At 51.2% G+C, this 27,630-nt stretch overlaps 1 protein-coding gene across 2 annotated transcripts in view; it reads left to right on the top strand.

Moving 5' to 3' along the window:
* RRM2 (ribonucleotide reductase regulatory subunit M2) overlaps positions 1–27,630 on the top strand; it is a 92,148-nt gene that overhangs the window by 43,246 nt on the left and 21,272 nt on the right. Inside the window, exon 10 of one of the 2 annotated variants that reach the window (XM_060168793.1) lies at positions 12,846–12,977. The exons of the other annotated variant lie outside the window; for it this stretch is intronic. Within the exon in view, the coding sequence (XP_060024776.1) occupies positions 12,846–12,866 (21 nt within the window). The 3' untranslated portion in view covers positions 12,867–12,977. Of the gene's footprint in view, positions 1–12,845; positions 12,978–27,630 lie in introns of those variants that run through there. 2 annotated transcript variants of the gene reach the window in all.

Below are 27,630 nucleotides of genomic sequence, written 5' to 3'. Positions count from 1 at the left end.
GACTGTAGAGCACAGGCTCAGCAGTTGTGGTGCACGGGCTTAGTTGCTCCATGGCATGTGGGATCCTCCTGGACCAGGGCTCGAACTCATGTCCCCTGCATTGGCAGGCGGATTCTTAACCACTGCGCCGCCAGGGAAGCCCTATTTTTATTCTTTTCTTCTACTTTCTTTGGATTTATTTTTCTGTTCCTTTTGTAACTTCTAGGGATGGATCTGAGCTCATTACTTTTCGATTCTTCTGCCTTTCTGCACTTAAGGCTAGGAATTTCCCTCTGAGTGCTGCTGTAGATACATCCCACACGTTTTGCTCTGTAGGAGTTTATTATTCCATTCAAAATATTTTCTAATTTTCACTGTGATTTGAGCTGGGTTTGTGCTCACGTTTGATGGGTGCCACAGCTTGCTTTCCATGAGATCTTTTTTTGGCATCGAGTGATTCATTTTCATGTCTGTCCCTTCCTCTGGATCCATGGTTCAGGTTTTTTCCCAGTCCCACCATGGCTCCCAGTTGCCAGACTCCACCCTTATAGGTACAGTTGGTGGGCTCATATTACTTGCCTCTGTGCCACCTGCAACTTCTTTCCCACCCTGAAGTCACAACGACATCTGCCTGGGCAGTGTTACTACAGGGATACCATGGAGTCTGTTTTAATCTACCACAAAAATAAGCAATTCATAAGTTTGGTGTTTTGGCCATCATTGGTCATACATTTTGACCAGGGTCCACTTAATTGGAGACGATCAAGCAGCTCACCACCTATGCATTCCTGTTTTCCAGGGGAAAAAGGAAGTGGTGATAACAAAGAATTGGAGGGAACTGTATGAATTACCCAGTCTTTATGACAGAAGATAGGCCTTCATGTAACCACTCAAATGCAGGTTCTTTCAAAAGTGAGCGAGGGGGCTTCCCTGGTGGCGCAGTGGTTGAGAGTCCGCCTGCCGATGCAGGGGACACGGGTTCGTGCCCCGGTCCGGGAAGATCCCACATGCCACGGAGCGGCTGGGCCCGTGAGCCATGGCTGCTGAGCCTGCGCATCCGGAGCCTGTGCTCCGTAACGGGAGAGGCCACAGCAGTGAGAGGCCCACGTACCGCAAAAAAAAAAAAAAAAAGTGAGCGAGGGCTGTGTTTTGAGTATAGTGGGCAGAGACGGGCACAGTGTCAGCTCCCCACCACCTTGTCATTCCATGTCTGGGCCCAAGGATCTCAGGTCCTGGCGGGCGCCCTTGGGATGGATGGGGCTAATGTGGCCTCAGACCGTGGCCTCTGGAAGCTGGAGGGGCAGAGGCGGGCATCCAGGCAGAGTCGACGGTGGCAGCCCCCTCTGGGCCAGGGTCCCCTTGCTCTCGCCCGGCCCTGGTTAAGTCACTTTTCTTGTTCCACAGGCAGAGAAGGACCCTGGTTCTCATTGGCTGCTTGACTCAGAGAAGCAGGATTCTTCCTATTGGCTCTGCTGCCTTTTCTGGCTCAGACAACGTTTAGCAACAACAGGAAGGCAAACCTTCTTGTGACTGGGTCTCGCTGACCAGCACAGGCCTGGTGTTTCGCTATGTTCATCACAGGACCTGCAGTTCATAAACAACCTCCACTTTCCTCATCTCCCAAACCTGGACAGTCACGACAAAACTTAAACTTCCTTCCCTTCCAATGTTCCTCTTCACTAACAATTTCATAGCCAACCTACCTGCTGTGGGGTGACCAGCTTGCCTAGGCTGACCGGGACTGTCCTGGTTTTAGCACTTAAAGTCCAGTGTCGTGGGAACCCCTCAGTCTGGGCAAACTGGGACAGCTGGTCACCTCATCTCAGAGGCTCACACTCGGGAATGTTCTGCTGCTCCTGTGGCCCAAGGCCGATGGGAGTGAGAAGGACCCAGACAGAAGGGCTGAGTTGAAAGGAGGGTTGGTCTTGCGGCACCAGCCTGGCGAGGGCTGAGGCCTCTCTGCAGCCCCTCCAGCCTCCCATTTCTCTCCGTGGCCCCGTGCAGTGGGCTGGGAAGGGCCAGAAGGGGAGCCCTGAGCTCTCTGTCTCCCAGAATGGACCCCCAGCCAAGTAACGCCAACTATCCCTGCAAGCAGGTTAGCCCAGGTGACGTCACATCCCGGGGCTGGGAGGGGCTTAGTGACCATCTCCCACTTCTTTGACAGATGCGGAAGCCAAGCCAGGAAGGGAGGAGACGTTCCCAAGTAATATTAATGGCAACTCGACTTTGCTTCGTAGCATCTGTGGTTGTCAGGATAGCACAGGCCTCCAGAAAGAAGCTCAGGGCCAGCCCTGTCTCTGCCATAAGAACCGGCACTGGAATGGCCAGTGTGCCCCGAGGGGGCTCACCTGAACCCACTGGACAAATGGCCAAGTCGTCAAACTTGGAATGTTTGTAGCAAATCGGCCAGGATAGCATGGATTTGGAAGGTTCCTGCGGTGTTTTGTTTGACTAATTTTTATTTTTCCTTCGTGCCAGTATTTTAATAAGTATTTTGGAGGAAAGAGGAGAATCAGTAGGCTACTGCTGACTCCTGGACGACAGGGAGAGACAGAGACGGAGAGAGAGGGAGAGAGGGAAGGAGAGAGAGACAGAGAGACAGGAAGGAGGGGAAAACTCGGGGAGGGACAGAGGAGAAGCTGAGTGGGGACAGCTGAGAGCACCAGTTTATTAATCTACTCTTAGAAAGAAAACTATATGCAAAAATCTATTCATGAAAAAAAGTTTGCACTATATTGACTACGTACTTTTAAAAAGCTTCTTTATATCATGGGAAATTTCAAACACACACCAATAGAGAAGATAGTATGATGAGCCCAGCGCACCGTGTGCGTTTCAGCAGAGCTCAGTGATGACCCGTCCCGTCTCATCTGTACCCCATCCATCCGTTCTCTCCTCTCCCAAAGCTGGGTTATCGTGAAGTCGTTCCACTGCTATCATTTCATCTGTGAATATGATTGACGATATTCTCGAGTAGATTGGACACATTAAAAAAATATCCTTGGCTATTTTCTTGAGGATGAGAAATTCCTACAAATACAGTTTCTATGTCCTGGAGTCTCCCTTCCTTGCCTTTCGACCTCTTCTCTCTGTCCCTTTGTCTCCTCTCCCTCACCCCTCGACCTCCCCTGTCGGTCCTCCCCAGTCTCCCCTAACCTGTCTTCCTCCACCCTGACTCTCAGTGCCACCTTCCTGGGGGGCAGGCAGCCCAGCCGGTGCCGAGCTGACTCTTCCCTCCATCCTCTGTCTCGGATTAAGTTCCCTCGAGCTGAAGCCGTGGGGAGCTGGACAGAGACAAGTTCAACACACCCTGACTGTTGTTATGAAGTCAAGTGAAGAAGAGTCAGTCTAAACTTGGCAGAAATCTTCATAACCTTATATTTAAAAATCCTACAGTTAGGGGACTTCCCTGGCGGTCTAGTGGTTGGGACTCAGTGCTTCCACGGCAGAGGGCGAGGGTTCGATCCCCGGTCGGGGAACTGGTATCCTGCATGGCAGGGCGGCCAAAACCAAAACAAAACAAAACAAAACAACTCCTACAATTAAAAATACAACATATAGTGAATATAACAAACAAAAAGCAGACTCACAGATACAGAGAACAAACTAGTGGTTACCAGTGGGGAGAGGGAAGGGGGAGACATGGGGGGTAGAGGATTAAGAGGTACAAACTCTTAGGTATAAAATAAGCTACAAGGATATTTGTACAACATGGGGAATATAGCCTATATTTTATAATAACTATAAATGGAGTGTAACTTTTAAAAATTGTGAATCACTATATTGTACACCTGTAACATATAATATTGTATGTAGCAACTATACTTCACTAAAAAATTAAATTAAAAAATCCTATTGGTCATGAATCACTGTAAAGGTGTAAGTCGATAGAATCGATGACTGGCCTTTTGATGTATCAACCAGCACTGTGTGATCTTGGACAGGTCACTTCCCCTCCCAGAGCCTCGGTTTCCCTCTCTGTAAAGTAGGGACGTTGGACCATAACAGTGGTTTTCCAATTGTTTTTGGAAGCAGAGTCTTTTTTCCTAACTGAAGCCAGGGTGAACCCCAATGTGTATGACAGTTAAAGGGGGGCTCAGGGTCCAGGGGAGCAGGCACTGAGATCAGGCTGCCCGGACTCCACTCCCACACTCGGGCCTCAGTTGCTCACCTGCCCAGTAGGTCTGATGACGGTTGAGAGGTTTCTTGGGGTCAGATACACCTGAGGGGCTCAGCCTGCGGCCTGGCTCAACAAACACCAGCCTTTATTTTTTTTTTTCTTTTAATGTGTCACCCTCTTCTGCTCAGCTGTTCCTGCTGCTGAACATGGCATATGATTTCCTCTCTTTTGGTAACACATTTTCTTCAAGTACATTTTTTTTTTTTTTTTTTTTTTTTTGCGGTACGCAGGCCTCTCACTGCTGTGGCGTCTCCCGTTGCAGAGCACAGGCTCTGGACGTGCGGGCTCAGCGGCCATGGCTCACGGGACCAGCCGCTCCGCAGCATGTGGGATCTTCCCGGACCGGGGCACGAACCCGTGTCCCCTGCATCGGCAGGCGGACTCTCAACCACTGCGCCATCAGGGAAGCCCTCTTCAAATACATTTTTGTTGTTGTTTTGTTTGTTTGTTTTTTGGCCACGCTGCGTGGTAGGTGGGATCTTAGCTCCCTGACCGGGGATCAAATCGGCACCCCCTGCAGTGGAAGTGCAGGGTCTTAACCACTGGACTGCCAGGGAAGTCCCCAGCCTTCATTTTTATTTCTTGTGCCCTGCATGAGGCAGGATAGGGTCAGGGGGATTGGCTGACCTTGGCCGCTACCCCTCTCCTCACCTTGGGCCACCCCACCTCCTCAGGGGCTTGGGGACCCGTTTCCTGTGCTCCGTGTTCTCAGGTCCCAGCGAGGCTGTGCTCTGACACCAGGTCAGGCAGGCCCAGAGCAAGGACCCAGGGGCTCCAGAGCCCACAACTCTGCCCCCAGCTCCCAGAACCCCTGAGGGGAGCTCGGAGGAGGTAGATGTGGTGCTGGGTGGCAGGGCCCCTGACAAGGCCCGCAGGCAGCCCACCCCTGGGAGGTCCTTACCCAGCTCAGTGGTGGTCCCCGGTCTTGCATGGCTTGTCCCCCTGGAGTCCCGTTCCCTGAAGGCTCCCAAACCAGGAGTGACCCAGAGGCTCAGATAATCAACGTTCCCTGCTTCCCACTGCTGTTGAGTGCGGCCTCTTCCCTTCCCAGGAAGGGTCCAGGAGAATGATCAACTCTGAAGGTAATTATAATTATGGACAACTGCAGCTTGGTTGTCATAGAAACCCGCCGCGCATAGCTCCGTCTTTGGGACCGCAGCTCCTCGACCTGGCAGCTGCAGCCGGGCATGGACACTTTCTTCCCTTCCTGCCTGGATTTCGACAATCCTCAGAGGGGAGAGTAAGATGCAGCCATAGATTCCTCTCAATCTCAGTCATCTGAAACTTGCAGGAAACAACAGAGCCTAAAGTGGTCCGAGAGAAAGGCTTTCTCTGAAGCTGGATCTGTGTCTTGGGAGACACGGGTGCCCCGAGGCTGTCTCTGTGTGTCCCAGGTCGCCGGGGTGGAGGGTCACTGGGAGGGCGGGAAAGGCAGGGGCTCTGGACCCCTGTGTGTCTGTGTGACCCCAGGCGAGTCACTTCACCTCTCTGAGCGGTTTCTGTCTGTAAAATGGGGATGGTAACACCCACCTCCTCAGTTTCTCCTGAAGATTAAATGGGCTGAATTGTGGGCCAGCCACATCACAGGGGCTTGACAAACGTCAGCCCCCTGCCCACCTCATTGCTCTCCTGGCTCCATGAAGACATTCAGGGATGGAGAAGGGAGAGGGGGCCCCCTGCTCCCTGCCTCTGACTTTGACCTTTTGACGCACCACTCCCTGTTGCAGCGGTTCTCAAAGCAGGGTTCCTGGAGCAGCATCTCAGCCCCTGGGATCTTGTTAGAAACGAAACTTCTCAGGCCTCACCCCAGACCCACTGAGTCAGAAACTCCGGCGGGGCGGCACCCAGTGGTCTGTTCTGATGCTTCTTCTAGGGGATACGGTGCCCCCTCAAGTGTGAGAACCACTGATCTGGGATCTACTCCTCTGTCCCTGAGGACTGCTCCCACCCTGGACACCGTCTGCTCTCGTCTGAGCTGAGGGAGGGTCCACAGGGGACAAGCCCACTCCTCACATGAGGAAGCGGTGCCCAAGGCGATGGGACGAGACTCAAACCCAGGCACCGCTCCGGGGCGCACGCCCCTCACTCTCTGTGTGAGAGAGCCGCTTTGGGGTGTCTCCCAAGGTGGGCATAAGCGGGCGGCCCCCTCCGACCGCAGTGCCCACCCCCGGGATGGTCAGATGGCTGGATTCCACAGGCTGGAAAGGTCAGGCGGAAGAGCGGGCTGAGACAGGAGAGGGGTGTGAGGGGCAGTCCCGGAGGAGGGAGGAAGGACTCAGCCGGTAAACGGGAGACCAGAGGCTGAAGGTGACCGTGTCAGGAAGGGCAAGGAGGGACAAGGTTGCCCGCTATGAATCTGTCATGTCCCAGGACTTCAGCGTCCGCTCAGATTGGCTGGGGGCCCATGACCCCCGTTGGAGCAGGAGCCTGCAAGCGCAACCTTGGTGGCTGGTGACAAGCATCCTTGGGGCTGCTGTGCAGCCCCCAGCACAGCACAGCCCCTGCCGTCCACCCTCCCCACTCGGAGGCAGCAGTATGAGAAGAGCAGTCCCAGGCTGTGTGACCCTGGGCAGGCCCTCACCCTCTCTGATTCCATTTTCTCACTTGTGTCCAGAGAGTGCAGGTGCTGACTTCCCAGGGTGAGGATTAAATGAGATGATTTTAAACATCTGGCTTGAGGCTTGGGAACACCACAGGGGCTTCCTGAGGCAGGACTGGGTCTGATAAATCTCCACGCCCCCACCCCTTACCTTCAGAGGGGCTTCAGGAGAGAAGCACCTCCAAGTCTTCAGACAGAGCATCAGTAGGGCTGATGTAGAGCAGCACTGTGGCCGCCCACCCATGACCATGAGGGCTGTTTCTAAGTGGAGAGAAAGTAATTCTGACATTTCTTTGCAAAGAACAAACCACTGGGTTTCCCTTGTACACAAGGCATTGTGAGGGGAGCCGTCTGCCTCATAGGACCCTGGCATTGCCCTCCGCGTTCTTTCCCAGCTGTGCTTGAGGGCAAAGAAGGCAGTACCATGGCTGGATTTCCATCCGTTGAGACGCTGCCTATGCTTGTCAGCCCTGCGGGGTAAGCTCTCAACAGAGCGCTGAGGCTCTCCAGGGCAGAGTCGCCTTGATCAAAGCTGAACCTTGGGTTCTACCATTTATGAGCTGTGTGACCTCAGGCATATTCCTTAACCTCTCTGAACCTTCCATGCCGCTGTGGAAGATTAATAAGATCATATCTGTAGGAGGTCTTAGTGCCATAGCAATCGTCGTCAGTGATGGGGGCTTAGCGTCATGGCCTGTGACATGCTGGTGGCGTTGGGTAGACAGTGAGCTAGACCCAGACAGGCTGAGCCCGAGATGGCCTGAGCAGAGCAGGGAGGGGTGCTGTTGGCTGGGTGCATGGGCAGAGGTGGGGTCACTGCCCACAAAGGGAAGGCTGATTATCACACTGTGCAGGGGGCCAGGAGAGAGGGAATGGGGCCTTCTTGGCTTCGGGGCATCTGAGCACTGGGGAGACCCAGGTCACATACACTGTGCAGGGAGCAGCCCACAGCTGGGGCTTAGAACCAGTGTCCAGCCCTGGTCCCACTGACCAGGCGTCTATGGCAGGTCTGGAAGGCAAACAGGAAGCCAGGGCACTTGGGGATAGATAGGAGGCCGTGGCTCTCCCCAGGCCTGGGTGTGGGGCCTCCCGGAACTTCCAGGGCCCGGCTACTGTCGGCGTGCGGGGCTCCTGTTTCCCCCTCAGCCTGGGACTACATGTGGGATGGGGACCTTAGTGCTGACAGAGGAGAGGCAGGCAGGACACACCCTTAGCGTGGAGGCCCCACAATGCAGAGGCAGGAGAGTGGCAGAAATGACCTTTTATGACCCCCTGACCCCTGAGGAATCTGCATACCACTGTCAGGCCTGAAAACTGCATCCTCGGAGGATCTCATTAAGGCCAGAGTGGACACACCTGGAGGTGGACCCCAAGAGAACAGGGTGGAGTAGGCAGGCGTCGATGTGAAACAGAGCTCCCTGAAGCCGCAGCTCCCTGAAACCGCTCAGAAGAAGGGAGGGTGGGAGGCTAGGATGAGCTGTTCAGCGGAGCTTCTCTCATTTGTCCCATCCTGTGGATGTCCCAGGCAGAGTGGGCAGGCAGTGGGCTGACCGAAGCCCTGACCGGGTGAAGGGGGGCAGGGAGCGCCATGGAGAAGAGCTCCGTCTTCGGAGCCACATGCACGAGCTGGAACCAGCATGCCACTTGGTACACGATCCCTCCCTCCATCTCTAATGGGGGTCCTTGGGAGGAAGGAGTGAGAAGCACAAAGCAGGTGCCGTTCCTACTGCAGGGGGAGGGGAGGATAGGGAATTCCAGACTGGGGGATGGCACCCCCCTTCCTCTACAATCTCAGTGGCTGGAGCCCAGACCCCAAGTCACTGCTCCTTCCCAGGACCCAGTGGTTGCTTCCCATCCCACCCTGGCCCGTCTGCCAGCCGGGGGGCAAAGAGGCAGAGCCCACAAAGATGGCTTTGGGGCCCCTGTCCCAGAAGGCCTTAACTGGGCCTGGCTCAGGGGCTGACCCCTCATCCCTGCCCAGGTGGTGGGCCAGTCCGGGTGGACCCCTTGATGAAAATGGGGGAGCAGGACCCTAGAAGAAGCCAGAGCGACCTTCCCTCCAGTCGGACCATGGACCACCCTCCAGGATAACACCCTCCTTGTGCAGTACAGGTAACCCAGACGCTGGGCTTGTGGAGGAGGGAGGCTGTCCACGTGGGAGGGGCAGCTGGCTTCTTGTCTCCTTTCTAATCATTCCCTGGAGATTCACCTTCCCCACGCCTTGACAAACGCTGTTGCCTATAATCTGGCCTCGGAAGCCCTTTAGCCTGTACGCAGGCACGGAGACATCTCCTCCCCATAAGCCTCACTGCGAGGCCAAGTCTGGCCAGATTCTGTAAGCGGGTCTTTGCTAAAGGCTCAGGGATGACACAAGGGAGACAAATGCCGGGGCGATAAGGCTTTAGATGCTCAAAGGCGTAGTGGCTCCTCTTCAGCCCAGGGCTCCTTCGAGCAGCAGTGCCCAAAGTACGCACAGATGCTCTGTGATGAAAAGTTTCTGTGGCCCAATATGTCTGTGAAAACCTGAGCTCGACGCGGTTTAATGGGCCCCCCTGCCCCCCGCCCCTTGCAGGACTTATCACAACCTTTAGTGGGCCGGGAAATTTGTGACACTCAGGCAGCAGCAGAGTAGGCGGTGCCTCTCAGACTTACGTGACTGCGGAATCCCCTCTCCCTGCAGCAACGCGTGGTACTGCAGGTCTGGGGAACACGCTTCGGGAAGCCCTACCACTCGGGGTGGAGGTGTCCTTGTCTGGCCCCTAGGCTTGCCCGCTCGTGGCCAAGGGTTTTAGCCTTTCCAGTGTAGGAGCAACCTGAGGAAGCCCAAGCCGAAGGGGGAGAGACCCAAAGAGCTGGGCCCCTCCTCTGGCCCCTGGGGACTGGTCTCCCCAGTTCTACCCGCTCAGCAGGGGAAGCCTGAGAGGGTGATGGAGCCTGTCTGGGGTCCGTCCTGTGGGAGTTGCTTCCACCCTGGCAGGAAGTGCCCGGAGGTGGTGCGTTCAGACCCCGAACCCAACTTCACAGTCCCTGGTCCTTCCTCTATGACTTACTTCCAACTCAAAGACCCCTCCCACCGACGGCCTGCATCCTCCTGCGTGAGGGGGAACAGCCTCTTGGCCTCTGTCCCCGTGCTCCCCGTACCCGCAGTGCTGTCCCTCTTATGCAGACCTGCCCTGGACTCCCTTCTCTGCTCTGACAGCCCTTAGACTTCCAGAGGCTCCAGTGGAGGTCCAGCCAGAGGTGTCAGGTTTTGGACTCGCCCAGGCCCCTTTCTTCTTTAGCCAGCTCTCTCCCGTCCGTTCTCTGCTCTTCTCTGCCGGTCTGGGTCTTGGAGGCTGGACTGAATGGACTTGGTAATGACTCACCTGTCCCCCAGCGCCCATTGGACTGGGCTGATGGGAAGCCCTGGTCAGAGATGCAAGTTCAGGGGACAGAGGCTGGAATGTTCCATGCTCCCTCCTACTCAGAGCTGCTTCCAGGCAGGGGCTTCTCCCTCCTGTTGGTCTGGGGTGGTGCCAGGTCCCCCCAGGGCTAGACGCCGGGCACCCCAACATGCCTCATGGCTCCCTGCTCTCTGCTGCTCCCCTCATGTAGGCTCTTCAGAACGTAGGCTGAGCACACCTGTCCTCCCCACTCGGGGCAGGGGAACTCTGTCCAGCTCCAAGACTATTCTTCCAGCAGACATTACTGAGTGCCTACTACGTGCCAGGGACCTCGAGGGCCCTGTGAGTCATGGACACAACAGTTCTGTCTTCTTCTTTATACCCACGTTCAGGTTACACAAGTCACGCGCCCTCAGTGGGCAGTTCTGCGTGGGCAGCAACAGACCTGGGGCTTCACGATCTCAGCAGAGCAGTCAGCAGTTGCAAAGCACCCCCTTTCCGACAGAGGGACGGAGCTGGGTTTTATCAGGGCAAACATGGGATTGCAACAACAAAGCCAGAGTTGTCAACCCAACCGGGAAGAAAGGCACAGGGGCAATTAGCAGGGAAGCGGGCACTGCTTTCGATGTCCTCTAGACATTTACCTCACAGCTGGTCCTGCACTGGAGTGTGCAATGAAGAGGCATTTCCCAAAATAAGATAAATCCTGTGACCCTCTCAGCCCATTTCAGTGCTTAATGCAATACATAAACACATTAAAGTCATTTCAGAATCTGGAGGAGTTTGAATAATTCAGTCCCTTCATCATTTACTCCAAAATGCCTCATTTCATCTTATGAGTCATCTTTGAAAAGAAGAGAGAGATGTATGGTGGCCAATCACTTGGGATTGTAACCAAGAGAGCTGGAAAAGCTACGAAGAGGAGGCTGCCAGCTCCCTGGATGGACACGGCCCGGGGCCAGCTTCTAGAGTCAGTCTGGAGTAAGTCTGCCTGGGGAAGGGGCAGAGAGGTCTCTGAGGGAAAGGCAGACCTGGGTCCAACTCCTTGAGTCTTGGGGCAAAGTCCTCATCCTGCCTGGGCCTCAGCTTGCTCATCTGTGGAACAGAAACGACGACTGCTGCTCCTGGGTGCTATGAGGCTGGCCCGGCAGGTGTGCGTGGATGAGGGTGGACACTGCCGCACGCAGAGCAGCCGCTTCCAGTGACGTCCAGGGAGCCACGTCCTCCCGCAGCTCCTGGAGCGAGCAGCACACCTCTTTGTCCTGCTTCATCGTTTATAGTTTTGGATTCAGGTCCCCATGCAACCGCGGACCTTTGTAGGCGAGGACCACGGCTTTCTCCCCGTGCCCAGCGTGGCTCTGGCCTGAGCTCATGCTTATGGCCCAAGTGTTTTCTCTCCTGATCACCTCCACCTGGAGGAGGGACAGCAAGGGCTCCTGCTCAGGGGCTGGGGCTGATGTCCAGACTCTGGTCTTTGTGTCCCCCCTCCCCCACCCGGTGCCCTCCTCTGTCTGCCTCAGTCACAGACCCACCTCCTCCCTTTCCTCCCTGCCTCCCTGGAGTGGTGGGGAAAACCCCGGCCTTAGAGTCAGGGCAATACACCTGAGTTCAAGCTCTGGTTCTACCCCATGTGTGCCTCTGGGAGAGTTATTTATTTAACCTCTTGGCATCGGTCTTCAACATGGGAGTGGGGATAACATTGCCCCTTACACCATTGTCCATGGGGAGGATTAGAGCTGATGTCTGTGAAGCCTGCGGCCCACCAGAAACCCTCACAAGGGGATGGCGGTGGTGGTAACTGTTTCAATCTGCAATCTATTTCTAATCCTTCAGCCTCCACCCACCTGCTGAGGCCGACAGTGGGAAAGGCACTTGTGGCAATGGCGGGGGCTACAGAGAGGAATGAGACATGGTTTGGGCTCCCAGGGAACTTGCCAGTATGACAGGCCTGCACTAAAATAGCTGCAATTCAAGGGACATTTGCCAGGTGGGCACGAAGGAGGAAGATAGGAACTGTAGCTGCAAGGGTTGAGGAGGTCTGCATGGAAGAGGCAGCGTGCAGATGGTCCTAGAAGGATGGGTGGGATTTGGAGGTGGAAAGTTGGGTATGGGGGGAAGGAAGAGGGTGAGCAGGGACTCTGAGAGGGGATAGGGCAGGAGGAGTCCAAGGGAATGTTGAGTCCAGGCTACGGTGGGTGCTGTGAATGTAGGAGGGCTGGCAGAGGCGATTTGGGGGGAGAACTTGACTGAGCTGGGAAGTCAATGGGAGCAGAGGCACCTTGGGTAAGACCTGGAGGGTGAGTTACCTTCAGCTGGGTGAACGGGTGTGGGAGGAAGAGTATTCCAGAAGGAATAATATTTATCTGGAGACGGAGGATGTGAAGTGAGGGAGAAGCCATGTCGTGCAGAGACTTGGGTGGACTAGTATGGTGGACACATTGGCCACTCCCCAAATGCAATCTCCTTTCTCCCTGACTTTGTCCAATAGCAACATACTCGGGTCCAGGGGATGAACTGTGGTTGGTCTAAGGCCATCATGGTAGTCCTGTGCCAGGTGATTGGTTTAGAGATAAGTAGGTGACCTGGTCTGGCCAATGAGATATTAGGGAAAATCTGCTAAGGAAGTTGTAGAAAATAATTTTCTTGATTGATCAAAACAGAGATGATATGAGGAAAATCCTTTTGTTTCCATCCTTCCTTCCAGTTTTGGACACAACTGTGCTAGAAAGTGATGCCTGGAGCTGCTGCAACCATCTTGCAACCATGAGAGCAAGACAGAGATGCCAACCTGGTGAACTGCTGTTGTTGAGTGGCTGAACCAGCCCTGGAACTACAGACTTATTATGTGCTATTGTTAAATGGCTATATTATTTAAACAATTAGTTAGATATGTGCTTCTCATAGGCACATATATTTGTAATTGATTCATTGCGTTAAGGATTTTGATTTTATCCTAGGAGCAATGGGAAGCTATTAGATGGTTTGAACACTTAAAGAGCGCCATGCCATGATTATATTTGTGCTTTCTCAATATCACTGAAAATAGTTCAGTGTAATCTGTGATATCATCAGACTAAAGAAGAAAACCATATGATCATCTCATAGATGCAGAAGAAGTATCTGGCAAAATTGAACAATAATTCATGATAAATACTCTCAGCAAATTAGGAATAGAAGGGAACTTCCACAATCTGATAAAGAGCACCTACAAAAACCCCACAGCTAACATGATACTTAATGATGAAAGACTGACTGCTTTGCTCCAGGATCAAGAGCAAGACAAGACTAGGATGCTGGCTCTCATCACTCCTGTTCAGCATTAAACTGGAGGTCCTAGCCAATGCAATAGGGCAAGAAAAACATCATCCACACTGGAAAGGACAAAATAAAACTTTCTATTCACAGATCACATGATTATCTTTGTAAAAAATCCTAAGTAATCTACAAAAAGTGCCTTTGACTAGAACTAATAAGTGAGTTTAACAAAGTTGCAAGATAGAAAGTCAATATACAAAAATCAATTGTGTTTCATTCTGTATCTTGAGAGTGGTAACTATATGACTCTACATATGTGATAAAATGCCATAGACCTATACACACAAGTTGTACCAGTGTCAGTTTTCTAGTTTTGATAGTGTACTATAGTTATATAAGACGTAGTCATTGGAGAAAAGTGGGTGAAGGGTCCACGGGACCTCTCTGTACTATCTTTGCAAATTTTTATGAATCTATAATTATTTTAAAATAAAAATTTTAAATCATTTCTATTTCAATGTACTAGCCATGAATAATTAAAAATTGAATAAAACACTATTTACAATAGTTTCCCAAAACATGAAATATCAATAATTGGGTGTAAATCTAACAAAGAATGAGTAGGATTTGTATGTTGGAAACTATAAAACACTCATGAACAAAATTAAAGAAGACCTAAATAAATGGAGAACCATATTGTGTTCATGAATTGGAAAACAATATTTTTATGGTATCCATTCTTTCCAAAGTGGCCTATATATCCAACACAATCCCAGTCAACATTGCTGTGGCCAGAGCCTGGAGAATAGATTAGAAGGGGGCCAGAGAGCATGTGAGGAGTCCAGGAGGAGAAGCCCGGCTGAAAGCTGAAGGTACATGTGGACCAGAATGGCCGTGCTGGGGGTGCACGTGGGGAAAAAGGGTGGATCTGAGAGATACTGGAAATGAGATCAGCAGGAAGTGGTGATGGAGGGCTCTGCAGAGTGAAGGAGAGGGAGAAGTCTAGGGAGGCACACCCCTTGGATTCTGCTTCCTCAACTGTGTGATCAGAGGTGCCTTTCCGGAGCCGGGGTCAGTGGGGGAGGGGCAGGTCAGAGGGCACCACCAGTGACCACGACTGTGTGCAGCCTGCACCAGTGACCAGAAGCTGGTGTGTATAGGGACAGGTTCAGGAAAGGGCGAGACAGAAATGGCTGTGTTCTTACAGGTGTTGAGGGCCCTGCCCCTGCCTTCCCCTTGGAAGGTAACCACTGGAAGTTAATTTCTTAGAATTTTAAGTTCTTTTCAATTTTTAAAAATCCCTTGTAAAATGCAAATTCCTGCTACAGACATCGCCCTGAGGCTTTTCCTCTAACACCACATCGCATGGGCAGGACCCTTGCTGCGTCTGGACCCGTGTCCTCAACCGAGGCACAAGCAGTAGGGCCCGCGGACAGACCCTCGAGAGGGCGGAGGGCTGGGGTTGGGAGAGGCGGCCAGGAGGGGGCCTGGGTGGGTCGCGGTCCCCCGTGGATGGCCAGCCTCTGGCGTTGTCAGTAAGATGAGGTCTCTGAGCAGCCCCTTTCCTTCCTTCCGTGTCTCTCCTGGCTCCTTGCAAAGAACTGGGTTTATTCCCGGGAAGCAGCCATGTCAGTGATCGGCACAGACAGACAGGAGCCCCAGGGCCCCTCTGTGAGGCCGTTTCTGCGGCAGCCAGCCACTGGGGGAGAGGGGCCTGGAGCCGTTCCTGGGGGTGGAAACTCAGGAAACCTTGACCAGAGGTAAGACGGCCAGCCCAGGACCCCCGCCATGGTACCCTGGCTGCCAAGTGGGGTTTGAGGAATCCGGAACCGACCATTATCCCACCCAGCCAGGCCTCACTGGGCCGAGCCTCGTGCGGGTGCTGAGGGTCCACAAATGAACAGACCACAGCCTTGGGCCGAGATGTTCACAGGCCGGGGCAGAGGTTGGGCAGACAAGTACTTGGCAATAACCACGCAGGGGGACGAGCCGGGCTGGACTACAGAGCCAGGAGGCCGGGAGGAGTGAAGGATGCCCGGAGCAGGGAGGACCAACCAGGGCTGGGGGCCCGAATGGGATCCAAGGCCAGGGTCCCACCGAGGCCACAGGCTGATAGAGTGATACTGACAGAACTGGGGTCCCCAGGAAAGCATGTGCTCGATAACCACACTCCCCAGGACCGCCACTCCCACCCACTCTCTCCAGCACTGACCCCGCCATCGGCCTTTCAGCTGCCTGAGAAGAAGCTCGGGATGCAGGGGAACAGCTCAGCGAGCTCCAGAAATAAAGAGAAGGAGGGGAGGGAGGGCCCTCCCTGCCCAGGGGGCTCTGCCTTCTGCTCTGGCTCTGCTCCAGGTCCGCCCGACCTGTGCTCCGGACCCAATGCCTCTCTTCCGGCCTCTGAGGTCCACGTCTGCGTAATGCAGCCTCTGGCCTCAGTCTCTGTCCCATTTTCTGAAGCTTCGGCCTCCCTTCCCGACGATGAAAGGCAGCACAGATTTTCCACCTCCCCTTTTCCTAAGCTTTCCTTTGCCTCTTGCTGAGAATGCCCGAGAAAGAGCGATGGCTTTTCAGGGCGGCAGCTTGGCCGAAAGGCCAGCGAGGGAGAAGTAATTACCTCAGCGATGACAGGTGTGCATCCTGTCACTGCCCCAGAAAATATCACCCATCCATCAGAAAGGGCCAAACGCCCGCCCACACCTGGCTGGGGAAGCAGGTTGGCTCTGGAGAAGCCAACTCCGTGTGGTTTTCTAAAGCAGTCGCTCACTCATTCAACACACATGTAATTATTCCATAAGCCTGGGGGCCGGGGGGCCAGCCTGGCAGCTCTCCTTTCCTGATGGTCACCACTGCCCCCTGCCTCAGTTTCCCCAACTGTAACATGGGGGACAACAGTGGTATCTACTCACAGATTGTTTGTGAGGAGTGAATGAAGCATCAGTAATACATATAAGGGTCTGCCAGCCATGGAGCCCTGCTCAGCCCTGGTCAAGGGCATGGAGCACGTGGCCCAGGTCAGACCCGTTAGGCTGGTCCTCCAGGGACACAAAGACTCCAAATAGGAGATGCTCCCTCCCGTCAGGTGCGTCCTGAGAGACCAGGCATTAGTGTCCCCATCTGGGTGCCCGGAGCACTCTGCTCCTGTCGTAGCTGACGCTGCTCACCCTTCCAGGGATTCTAAAGGCAGCCAGAGTGTGTTTCTGTGTGCTTGCACCCCTAGAACCCTGGTACAACCTCCTGTGGCCGAGACAAGCGGGGGTGGATGTCTTCCATCTGGGATTTGGCCTCCTCCTCTGGCAACAGAGCCCAGCCTCTAGGGGAGACTGACCAGTGATGGAGGCAAGAGGGGCCCTCATCTAGCCTGCAGAATCAGAGAAGGCTTCCTGGAGGAGGTGGTTCCAGGGCAAGTGTTAAAAGATAAAAAGGCATTAGCCAGGTGAAGAGAACATTGTAGCAGACTCCAGGTAGAGGCACACAGAAAACAATAGGGCAGAGTGAGAGGAACTGGCGGGTAAGCGAGGTAGCCAGCCAAGGCTCTGGCAGATGCCTGGGCAGCTTGCAGGCTCCCCGCCAGCCCTGTGTGCACCATTTCCAACTTGGTCTGGGTGCAGGGATTCGTTCTCTGAGGAGCCGCAGGGACCATTAGGGACAGGATTCTAATGGATCGCGCCCCATTGAGTCTGCTGGCTTTGTGAACATGCCTGCAACGGCTAATTTGCTTAATTACCATTGATGCAATGGTCCTGAGTGGTAATGCAGATACTCCGTCTGTGGCAGGAAGTCAGACCCTGAATCTTTCCTCCTCCAGGGCAGATGGCACTGGAAACGGAGCCCACGGCCTCTCCTGATGAGCTCAGAGATGTCACATGTGCCACTAACGTCCACAGGCATTGCGAGACCAACAGTTGCAGACCTTGCGAGGACCCCGTGGTGTCCTAGAGAAAGAGGAACGGTCCTGGGGGTTGTGAACTAAAAATGCCACCTGCCATACCAGTAAACAAAGGATGTTGTGGCCATCAGCCACTACAGCCGGCCCAATGGTGAGCCCTGATGGAACTCAGGATGAGAAAACACAGGACACTGGCCCCGGATAGCTGAGGTGCACACCAAAGGAACGATTTCAATGAGCCCAGGCTTCTGCATCTTCCCATACACAGAAAAGTGCTAAATTCCTTAACTTGAGATGTCTGGTTTCCTTTAATTAACAGTAATCTGTTAACTCCTGATATCCCTCCGGCTACCTGGTCTTTGTTGCAAAAACTCCTCTGTATCCTGGCTTCTCCCTTACCTCTTCGGAGCTGTCCCTCCGAGTTATCTGAGATGCTGTGTCCCGGGATTAAGTCCTCAGTTTTGTCCACCGAATAAAACATAATTCTCAACTTTTAAGTTGCGCATTTTTTTTCAGCTGACAGCGTTGAGGTATAGCCTGAGCCAGGGCAGATCTAGCAGTTAGAAGCAGCCCCGTGCCCGCTGCTTGTAGACCAGCGAACTTCTTTAATCAGACCCCCTCTCCACGGCTCCTTTGCTCTGCCTTCCCTTCTGGTCTCTCTGCTTCTCCTCAGTCTTGGCTTTTGTCCCAACAAGTTCAGGCTGGTAGCCAGGCATCAGAGGCCTAGATGGCAGGGGAGGGAAGTGAGGAGAGAGCATGGAGGAGGAGGCTCTGTACTGATGAGCATCTGACAGTCTAAACCAGAGGAGCGAACATGAAATCGGGTTTGCGGTATCTGCCGTCACTGCCCCATATGTTCTCTTTAATCTGCCTTTCCCAGCTCTGAACAGCATTTTGGGCAAACCCAGAGTTTTCTCATCACTTGCAGACACAAAAGTGCAGCTCACTGAGATCTTGCACGGACTTTAGTGCTTATCTTTCCTCTTCTTCCTGTGCACGTGGACTTTGGGGGACGTGAAGGTGAGGAGAGGGGTCTGTTACTTTACTTTTTTGGTCCTAGCTTTCTGGGGAATGGGAAGAGAGGTGTGTACCTTCCATTTTCAGGAACCTGGGAGTTTGGAGGTCTGAAGAAAGCTTATGGCCCAGATGCTGGATGAAAACCAAACAACAGTTTGGGAGAGTCCTATAAAATTAAGCACACATCCAACCCGTTGACCCAAAAATCCTACTTCTAGAAATTTATCCACGAGAAATGAAAACATGTTCATAAAAATGACTTACTTAAGATTGTTCATAACAGTTTTATTCGTGATAATTAAAAATATAAACAACCTGAACATCTATTAATATGTGAAAGAATAGACCTGGATTGGAATAGATCGGAATGCTACTCAGCCATAAAAGATACGTGAAAGGGGAGAGTTAGAATGTAGTACATGAAAAATACAAAAGAGAGGTAAAAAGACATGGTGACTGGTAACGTGAGAAGGTCTCATAAATCACTAACTGGAATTCCAGAAGGAGATAACACAGAGAATGGGGGAGAAGCAGTTCTCAGAGAAGGACACCAATCATCAGATTCACGAGCTATAACAATTCCCCAATTTCTTCTCTGCCACATTTGGATTGGAGGATGGCTTTTTCTACTCCAGTGTTTACTAAAGACGCCTGCAGGTTAGAAATACCTGGGGATTTTTAAACTTTGCAAAGCCCAGGCAAAGAAAACAAAACAAAAACAATTTCCAAAGAGAATAAATAAACAGAAATCCACACCTAGATACATCACAATGAAACTACAGAACACCAAAGACGAGATTTTAAAAGCAGTGTGACAAAGCAGATTGCCTTCAGAGGATGACACGTAGATCAGCTGACTTCTTAACCGCAAAAATAGAAGGCATGGTGCCACATCTTCTTTATCCATTCATATGTCGATGGACATTTAGTTTGCTTCCATGTCCTGGCTATTGTAAATAGTGCTGCAATGAACATTGTGGTTCATGTCTCTTTTTGAATTATGGTTTTCTCAGGGTATATGCCCAAGAGTGGGATTGCTGGGTCCTATGGTAGTTCTATTTTTAGTTTTTTAAGGAACCTCCATACTGTTCTCCATAGTGGCTGTATCAATTTACATTCCCCCCAACAGTGCAGGAGGGTTCCCTTTTCTCCACAACCTCTCCAGCATTTATTGTTTGTAGATTTTTTGATGATGGCCATTCTGACTGGTGTGAGGTGATACCTCATTGTGGTTTTGATTTGCGTTTCTCTAATAGTTAGTGATGTTGAGTATCTTGCAGGTATAAAGACGCAGACATAGAGAACGGACTTGAGGACACGGGGAGGGGGAAGGGTAAGCTGGGATGAAGTGAGAGAGCGGCATGGACATATGTACACTACCAAATGTAAATTAGATAGCCAGTGGGAAGCAGCCGCATAGCACAGGGAGATCAGCTCAGTGCTTTGTGACCACCTAGAGGGGTGGGATAGGGAGGGTGGGAGGGAGGCTCAAGAGGGAGGGGATGTGGGGATGTATGTATGCATATGGCTGATTCATTTTGCTGTACAGCAGAAACTAACACAGTATTGTGAAGCAATTAGACTCCAATAAAGATCTATAAAAAAAAATAGAAGGCATGGTGCTTAAAGGAAATTAAGGCCAATTTGAACCCTGTACCAGGCCAAAATAGTCCCCAAGGATGAGGGCCCACTCAAGCCACTTGCAGATAAAAGCTGAGAGCAGGTGTTACAAAGAGCCCTTCACTAAAACATGTACGTCAGGGGGCTTCCCTGGTGGCGCAGTGGTTGGGAGTCCGCCTGCCGATGCAGGGGACACGGGTTCGTGCCCCGGTCCGGGAAGATCCCACATGCCACGGAGCGGCTGGGCCCATGAGCCATGGCCGCTGAGCCTGCGCATCCGGAGCCTGTGCTCCACAACGGGAGAGGCCACAACAGTGAGAGGCCCGCGTACCGCAAAAAAAAAAAAAAGTACATGTCAGGAAGAGGAGCCTTCAGAACGGCTGTGTCTCAAAGTCAACTCAGTGTGTCCAAAACTGCACTCCTAACTGCCCCTCAGCCGGGCCTCCTCTGGAGTTTTCTGCCCCAGTGAATGATGACTATAATTACACAGGCCAGAAACAGAAATCATCAGAGGTCCCCTTCTCCTTCGCCTCCCCCAGATCCAGTCATCTTTGCCTCCCAAGCATCTCTTAAATCCATCCACTTCCCCTCGCCCCACCTCCATGCTGCCAAGCTGCCGTGTTGTGCTAACCTGCTGCACCCAGCCTTCCAGCACCCAGCCTTCCAACACCCAGACGTCCGCCTCTGATTTGTTCTCTGCAGCCTGGGTGATCTCTTTGAAATGCAAATCTGACATTGTCTCCCCTCTGTGTCAAACATGAATTGGCATCCTGTTACTCTTTTTTTTTTTTTTTAATTTTTGAATATTATTTATTTTTTAATACAGCAGGTTCTTATTAGTTAACCATTTTATACATATTAGTGTATATATGTCAATCCCAATCTCCCAATTCATCACACCACCACCACCCCCCGCCACTTTCCCCACTTGGTGTCCATACGTTTGTTCTCTACATCTGTGTCTCTATTTCTGCTCTGCAGACCGGTTCATCTGTACCATTTTTCTAGGTTCCACATATATGCATTAATATACGACATTTGTTTTTCTCTTTCTGACTTACTTCACTCTGTATGACAATCTCTGATCCATCCATGTCTCTGCAAATGACCCAATTTCGTTCCTTTTTATGGCTGAGTAATATTCCATTGTATATATGTACCACATCTTCTTTATCCATTCATCTGTCGATGGGCATTTAGGTTGCTTTCATGACCTGGCTACTGTAAATAGTGCTGCAATGAACACTGGGGTGCATGTGTCTTTTGAATTATGGTTTTCTCAGTGTGACCAGCAGTGGGAATTCTGGGTCATATAGTAATTCTATTTTTAGTTTTTTAAGGACCCTCCATACTGTTCTCCATAGTGGCTGTATCAATTTACATTCCCACCAACAGTGCAAGAGGATTCCCTTTTCTCTGCACCCTCTCCAGCATTTGTTGTTTGTAACTTTTCTGATGGGCATCCTGTTACTCTTGAGATAAAAGCAAAAGTCTTTAACAGGTGAGAGAAGGTCTGTGTAGTCTGGTGCCTGCCTGCTTCCCAGACTCACCCCTGCCTTCCCCCTGCCTCTGCCTGAGCCCCTCTGGACTCTCTAGGGGGTCCCTCATGTGTGACCTCTGTTTTGCCCACATGGGCTGTTGCCACTGTGTTCCCACTACAAAGAGGGTCCTTCGCTTCCTTTCCTGCCTAGTTAATGACACTCATCCTTCAGATCTCTGTTCAGTTGGCACTTCCTCCAGGAAGTCTGCCTTGATCTCTCTGATGAGGTCCACTCTCCAGCACTGAATGCACTCGTAGAACCACAGTACCCTCGTCTATGACACTTGTCCCAGGAGCAACTTCATACTTGTTTGTGTAATTAATTATGGTCTGGTTTCCCCACTGGACTTTAAGTTCCAGTAGGTAAAAAGCTCCCTCTTTTTTGCCCATCAGTATATCTCTAGGACTAATGCAAGAGTGGACACATAGTAAACATTCCCCAAATAATTGTTGAATTTATGAATTCCATCCTGCAATCTCCCTTATGTGAAATTCGAGAATATGCAGGTTCTTCTTCACATCCATCCATTCTTGTATAAGTGAATTGTGAGTCGGTGTGGAAGGAAATAATTGGAAAACGAAAGAATTGGGAACTGGGAAAAGAAAGGGAGCAGAACTTAGCAGAGCTGGAGTCGTGGCTTTCTGCAGTGAAGCCTGGGGGAGATAAAGGATGTCACGGGGAGAGTAAGTGGGCGGATGGCAGGGGTTTGGGTTTTGAGGTTATCCAAGCAGAGCAGAGAGCGCTCAGCCCCTACAGGACTGGGAAAGGGAGGTGCTCAGCCCTGCCAGGCAGGTTAAATAAAGATCAACAGAGGCCTTTCCCATTTGGAAGGTGTACATTCTTGATGTTGCTGGGACTGTGGTGAGACCCAGGAGGCAGGAATAAACAATTCTGAGCCATAAAATCATTAAGTCAGTGAACATCTGGGTAGACGGACAGACACACAAAAAATATGCTTCCTGTACACATGCTGCTTGCAACCAAGCCTAATTCTTCTCACAAGACTCTCACTGACCCCTTGGGGAGACGGAGTCTGACATGGAAGGTAATTACGCAGTCCTTGTCTTCGTTAATTTAAGATGTGTAAAGGGTGGTTGATTCACTCTTTGTTTCATGAGCTGCTTTAATATTTAATTTTGGTGAAACAAAAATATGGTTTTCGTAGGTTCACCTGCAACCTTAATCTCCCCCGAGCTGCAGAGCTGTATTTCCAACAACCTGTTTGATGTCTCTGCATCAGAGTCCCCCAGGCCCCCAAACTCAGCTCACCTCCAGCCAACTGCGCCTCCTGCTGCAGCCCCATCTCAGGATCTAGCCCCCCTGGTGCCAGGCCAGAAACCCAAACATCATACTTGATGCGGGGCATTCAAGCCCCCTGACACCTCTCCCACCTGAGACCTTCTCTCCCACCCACCGTATCTTGTCGACTCAGACCTGTCTCTTCTCTGGCCTGATTGCCAGCCTGGTCTCCCCAACTCTGGTCTTGCCCCATCCACTGGGAGGATAGGCAGGGGCGGTGGGCAGAGCTGCTTTGAGTAGGAGATCAGAGGCCCAGGGAAGGCTGGCAAGCTCTGGGGCGGCCCGGTGACCCCCAAGGCCAGGCCTGCTCAGAGCCAGCTTTATCCTTCAGTCCATACATGGGTGAACCTGCTCTGTTTCATGGTATGGGGAAGACACAGTGTTTATTCATTCAACAAATATTTATTGAGCACCTGCTATATGTTCCAGGACCTATATTCTGGGGTCTGGGGACACAGCAACGAACCAGTCAGACAAGATTCTGTCATGATTGATCCTAGAATCAGTGAGTAAATCTATTGTCATGTTGGATATTGGTGAGTGGGATGAAGAAAGCAAAGCAGGGTGGGAGAATGAACAAGGAGGGAGGTGTTTTAGATGCATAGTGAGGTGGTCCCTTTAGTTGGGAGAAGGAACAGCAAGTGCAAAGGCCCTGAGACAGGGAAGGAGGGTGAGCATGGCTGCAGCTGAGTGGGAGCAGAGGAGGCCAGGGAGAAGCAGGGGCCAGGTCAGGAGCGGCTTCGAAGGCCGCCTTGCAGAAGCAGCATTACAGATATTCTGCACCTTGACATAAATCCCCAGGTCCTTCCAGAGACCCTCGTGTCGGAGGGTGTCCATCACAGTGCTGGTGGTGGCCACCTGGTGTCCGTCACAGGGGTAGATGGCCAGGCGACACCTGGAGGATGCACACTTGGCTAGATATTCGTCTGTTGCACTTGGCCTTCTTCCCTCTCTGTGCCACGGGGCTGGAAGCCTGTCAGCCACATGTCGTAGGCTCCCTGGCCAGCTGGGCTCTGACAAGAGTCAGCCAACAGGAGGCCCTGGCACCAGATTAGAAGGTGGGTGTATTAGTTAGCTGGGGCTGCCGTAACAGAGTAGCACAGACTGGGTGGCTTACACAACATTTACTGTCTCATAGCTCTGCAGGTGGGAAGTCTAGGCAGGGTTGTTGCCTCCTGGGATGGGAAGGAGAATCTGCTTCAGGGCTCCCCCTGGCATCTGGGGGTTTGCTGCCATCTTGGGCGGTCTTTGACTTGTAGAAACATCACTCCAATCTCGACCTTCATCTTCACATGGCACTCTCCCAGCGTGTGTGTCTGTGTCCAAGTTTCTCCTATGGGAGTAGCACCCACCTGACTCCAACCTGACTGCACCCTAACTAATCACATCTGTGATGACCCTATTTCCAAATAAGGTCACATTCTCGGGACTGGGGGTTAGGATTTCCACACATTTTGTGGGGACACACGCAACTGTGACAGTGGCAATGGTGTAAGCCCGTCTGCTCCTGTTCGTGGATCTGGGGCAGTAGTCGCTGGGGTCCAGCAGCAGCAGGACGAGCTTGGCCATGACCCTAGCCCGGGGCTGACGTTTCCTTTTTTTTTTTTTTTTTTACATCTTTATTGGAGTATAATTGCTTTACAATGGTGTGTTAGTTTCTGCTGTATAACAAAGTGAATCAGTTATACATATACATATGTTCCCATATCTCTTCCCTCTTGCATCTCCCTCCCTCCCACCCTCCCTATCCCACGCCTCTAGGTGGTCACAAAGCACCGAGCTGATCTCCCTGTGCTATGCGGCTGCTTCCCACTCGCTATCTATTTTACGTTTGGTAGTGTGTATATGTCCATGCCACTCTCTCGCTTTGTCTCTGTGTAGCACCCCTGCCTGCTCCGCGCTTCCAGCCTAGAAGTAGTAGCAACTCCCTGATCTCTAGGTCACATCCCTTCCCCTTTTCTCGGTTCCCACACCTTTGTCATGAGCTTCTTGAATTAATTTCCTCTTTGCTTGAAATATTTAGTGAGGTTTCTCTTCCCTGACTGGCCAGTGATTGACACGTACACCATGCAACAGTTACAGGTTACAGACACGATGTTCACAAAGCAACGGGAATAGATCTAAAGCACAGAGCTGAGGAAGGGGTGTGTGGGGGGGCTGTGTGTGTGTGTTGATTCTAAATGCAATGGACCAAGAAAAATTAGACAATCATAAAGAGGAAAAACAAAACCAGAGGATTTATACTACCAGACTCCAAGATTTATTATGATGTCACAGCAATTAAGGCAGCGTGGTAATTGCCAAGGATAGACAAATAGATCAATGGGGCAGAACAGAGAATCCAGACACAGACTTACACACATAGTGTCAACTTGATTTTTCACAAAGATGAAAGCCTAGTGCAGTGGGAAGTAAGGATGATCTTTTCAATAAAAGGTGTTGGGGTAATTGGATATCCATACAGGAAAAAGTGAATTTTGATCACTACTTCTTGCCATACACAAATGCCAGTTCCAGAAGGGTTGTATCAATAGATATACATTTTCAAAGCAAAACAAAAAGTTTCTAGAAAAGAATATAGGAGAATATCTTCATGGTCTTGGGGTAGGCAAATATCTTGACACAAAAATCACTAACCATAAAAGAAATGGTAATAAATTGGACTACGTTAAATTTTTAAAAAAATATTCATTTATTTATTTTGGCTGTGCTGAGTCTTAGTTGCAGTACACGGACTCTTAGTCGTGGCATGCGGGCTTCCTAGTTGCAGCATGCACGTGGGATCTAGTTCCCCGAGCAGAGATCGAACACGGGCCCCCTGCATTGGGAGTGCAGAGTCTTACCCACTAGACCACCAGAGAAGTCCCAAATTGGACTACATTAAATTTAAGAATATCTGTTGAACAAAAGACACAAAGCAAACCACAGAATGGAAGAAGAAATTTGCCATACGTATGTTTAACCTAAGACTTGAATTTAGAATACATGAAGAACTCCTTCAAATAAATAAGACAGACAACCCAATAGAAAAATTTGAACACTTTACAAAAGAACATATCCACATGTGTAATCAACCTATAAGTGCACTCAACTTTGTTAGTCACAGGGAAATATAAATGAAAACCACAGTGAGATACTGCTACACACCCGTGAGAATGGCTGAAGTTAAAAAGCCGACAATTCCAAGTGCAGAAAAGATGTGGAGCAATTGCAACTCTCCTGAATTGCTGGTGGGAGTTTCAGGCAACATAAGTCTAGCTGGATATAAACACCCACTACGAGGCAGCAAGACGACTCCTGGGTATACATTCAACAACTATGCATACCCAAGTTCACCAAAACACGTGTGCAGGAATGCTCACAGCAGCAGTATTCACGATAGCCCAGGACTGGAAGTGATCCAGCGTTCACCAACAGGTGAACAGGTAAGTTGTGTCTTCGTATGATGGAACACTCCACAGAATCAGAACCAGTGAACTACAGCTGCATGCGACAATGTGGAAGATTGCATTCAAGTTCAAAAACGGGCCACACTGATCTGTCATATTAGAGATAAGGAGAGCATTCGTCACCCTCGGAAAGGGGCACAAGGGGAGTTCTGGGGGTTCTGGTTAAGGTTTTATTTCTTGATCTGGTGAGTGGTTCTGGTGAGGGACCCCAGGCTGGCGACCTGGGATGCTGGCCTGGGGAGGGTGCAGGCACTAATTCCTATTTCCTAGAGGGTGGGCCCCCGAAAGGAGGGCATAGAACAGGGAGGCAGCACCTCCCTTGAGGAATTCTAGCCATGAGTTTGGCATTCTTGGGAGGGGCTGTGCATCTAAATGCAGGCGTGCTGGCGGCCGTCCTGGCTCGTCCCATCTTGGAGACTGAAGAACACCCATGACCTTTGTGGCAGAAGGTGGTATCCTGGTCCAGGACATGTCTCCATGGCTCTCTGCTCACCAGGACACACAGCTTAAGCTTCAGGTCCTTATCTCTCAACACAGAAACTTCTTAGTCTTTGCTCATGTGTGGAGTTCAACCCTGAGTACCCAGGGTAGGGCTGGTTCCCACGAGGCCTCTTTGCCAAGAGGCCCAGGAAGATGCAGTTCCTCCTGGTGAGAAAATGCAGTTCCTCTTGGTGAGAAAATGCACTTTGCATTTGGGCCCCAAGGGGAAAGAGAGCCCCTCGCTGTGTGGGAACAGGCCAGGGCCCTTTCGGTGCACAGATATGATCCCCCAGAGATACCACAAGTCAGGGAGACAAGGAACCACACGGGAAGAGAGGAGAGAAGAGAACAGAGACCCAGACTGGCCAGCAGGACATTTCCATGTAGTCCTATGAGCTTGGGAACAATTTCGTGCCGGACAGTACATGTGAATATAATCAAAACCTCTGTTAAATTCTCTAAGAAGTCATCTATTTCTGAGCAACCTGAGGTAACTTACTTATTTTCTTTGAGCTTTGGTTTCCTCATCTGTCAGAGGAAGGTTGTAAGACCTCGCCACCTCCCTCAAGTGTTACTGGGAAAGTTCTCTGGGGGAAAAAAAGAACAGCCAATGCAAAGACACGATTTTCCTTATCTATATATGAGCACTTCCGAATGTGTTCTGTGACATGTGGGCGTCTCCATATATTAATAGGTCTTGATAATTAAAAAAAAAAGGTTTCCTTGGTTAATTAAATCCGTGAAACGTTAGGTTAAGCAAAGTTAATCACGTTTCCTTATTGCAGGACATTTCAGGGCCTTTAAAATATTAATATGCATTGTAAATTGCCAGGAGAGAGGTATTCTATGTGGTATATCTCAAGTATATTTATCCGTGTGTGTGTGTGTGCGCGTGTGCACGTGCATGAGTGTGCATGCACACGTGTGGGTGTTACATCT

Source organism: Lagenorhynchus albirostris, chromosome 13 (assembly GCF_949774975.1).
Source record: "Lagenorhynchus albirostris chromosome 13, mLagAlb1.1, whole genome shotgun sequence".
Lineage (NCBI taxonomy): Eukaryota > Metazoa > Chordata > Mammalia > Artiodactyla > Delphinidae > Lagenorhynchus > Lagenorhynchus albirostris.
This window is presented reverse-complemented; position numbering and strand designations above follow the sequence as displayed.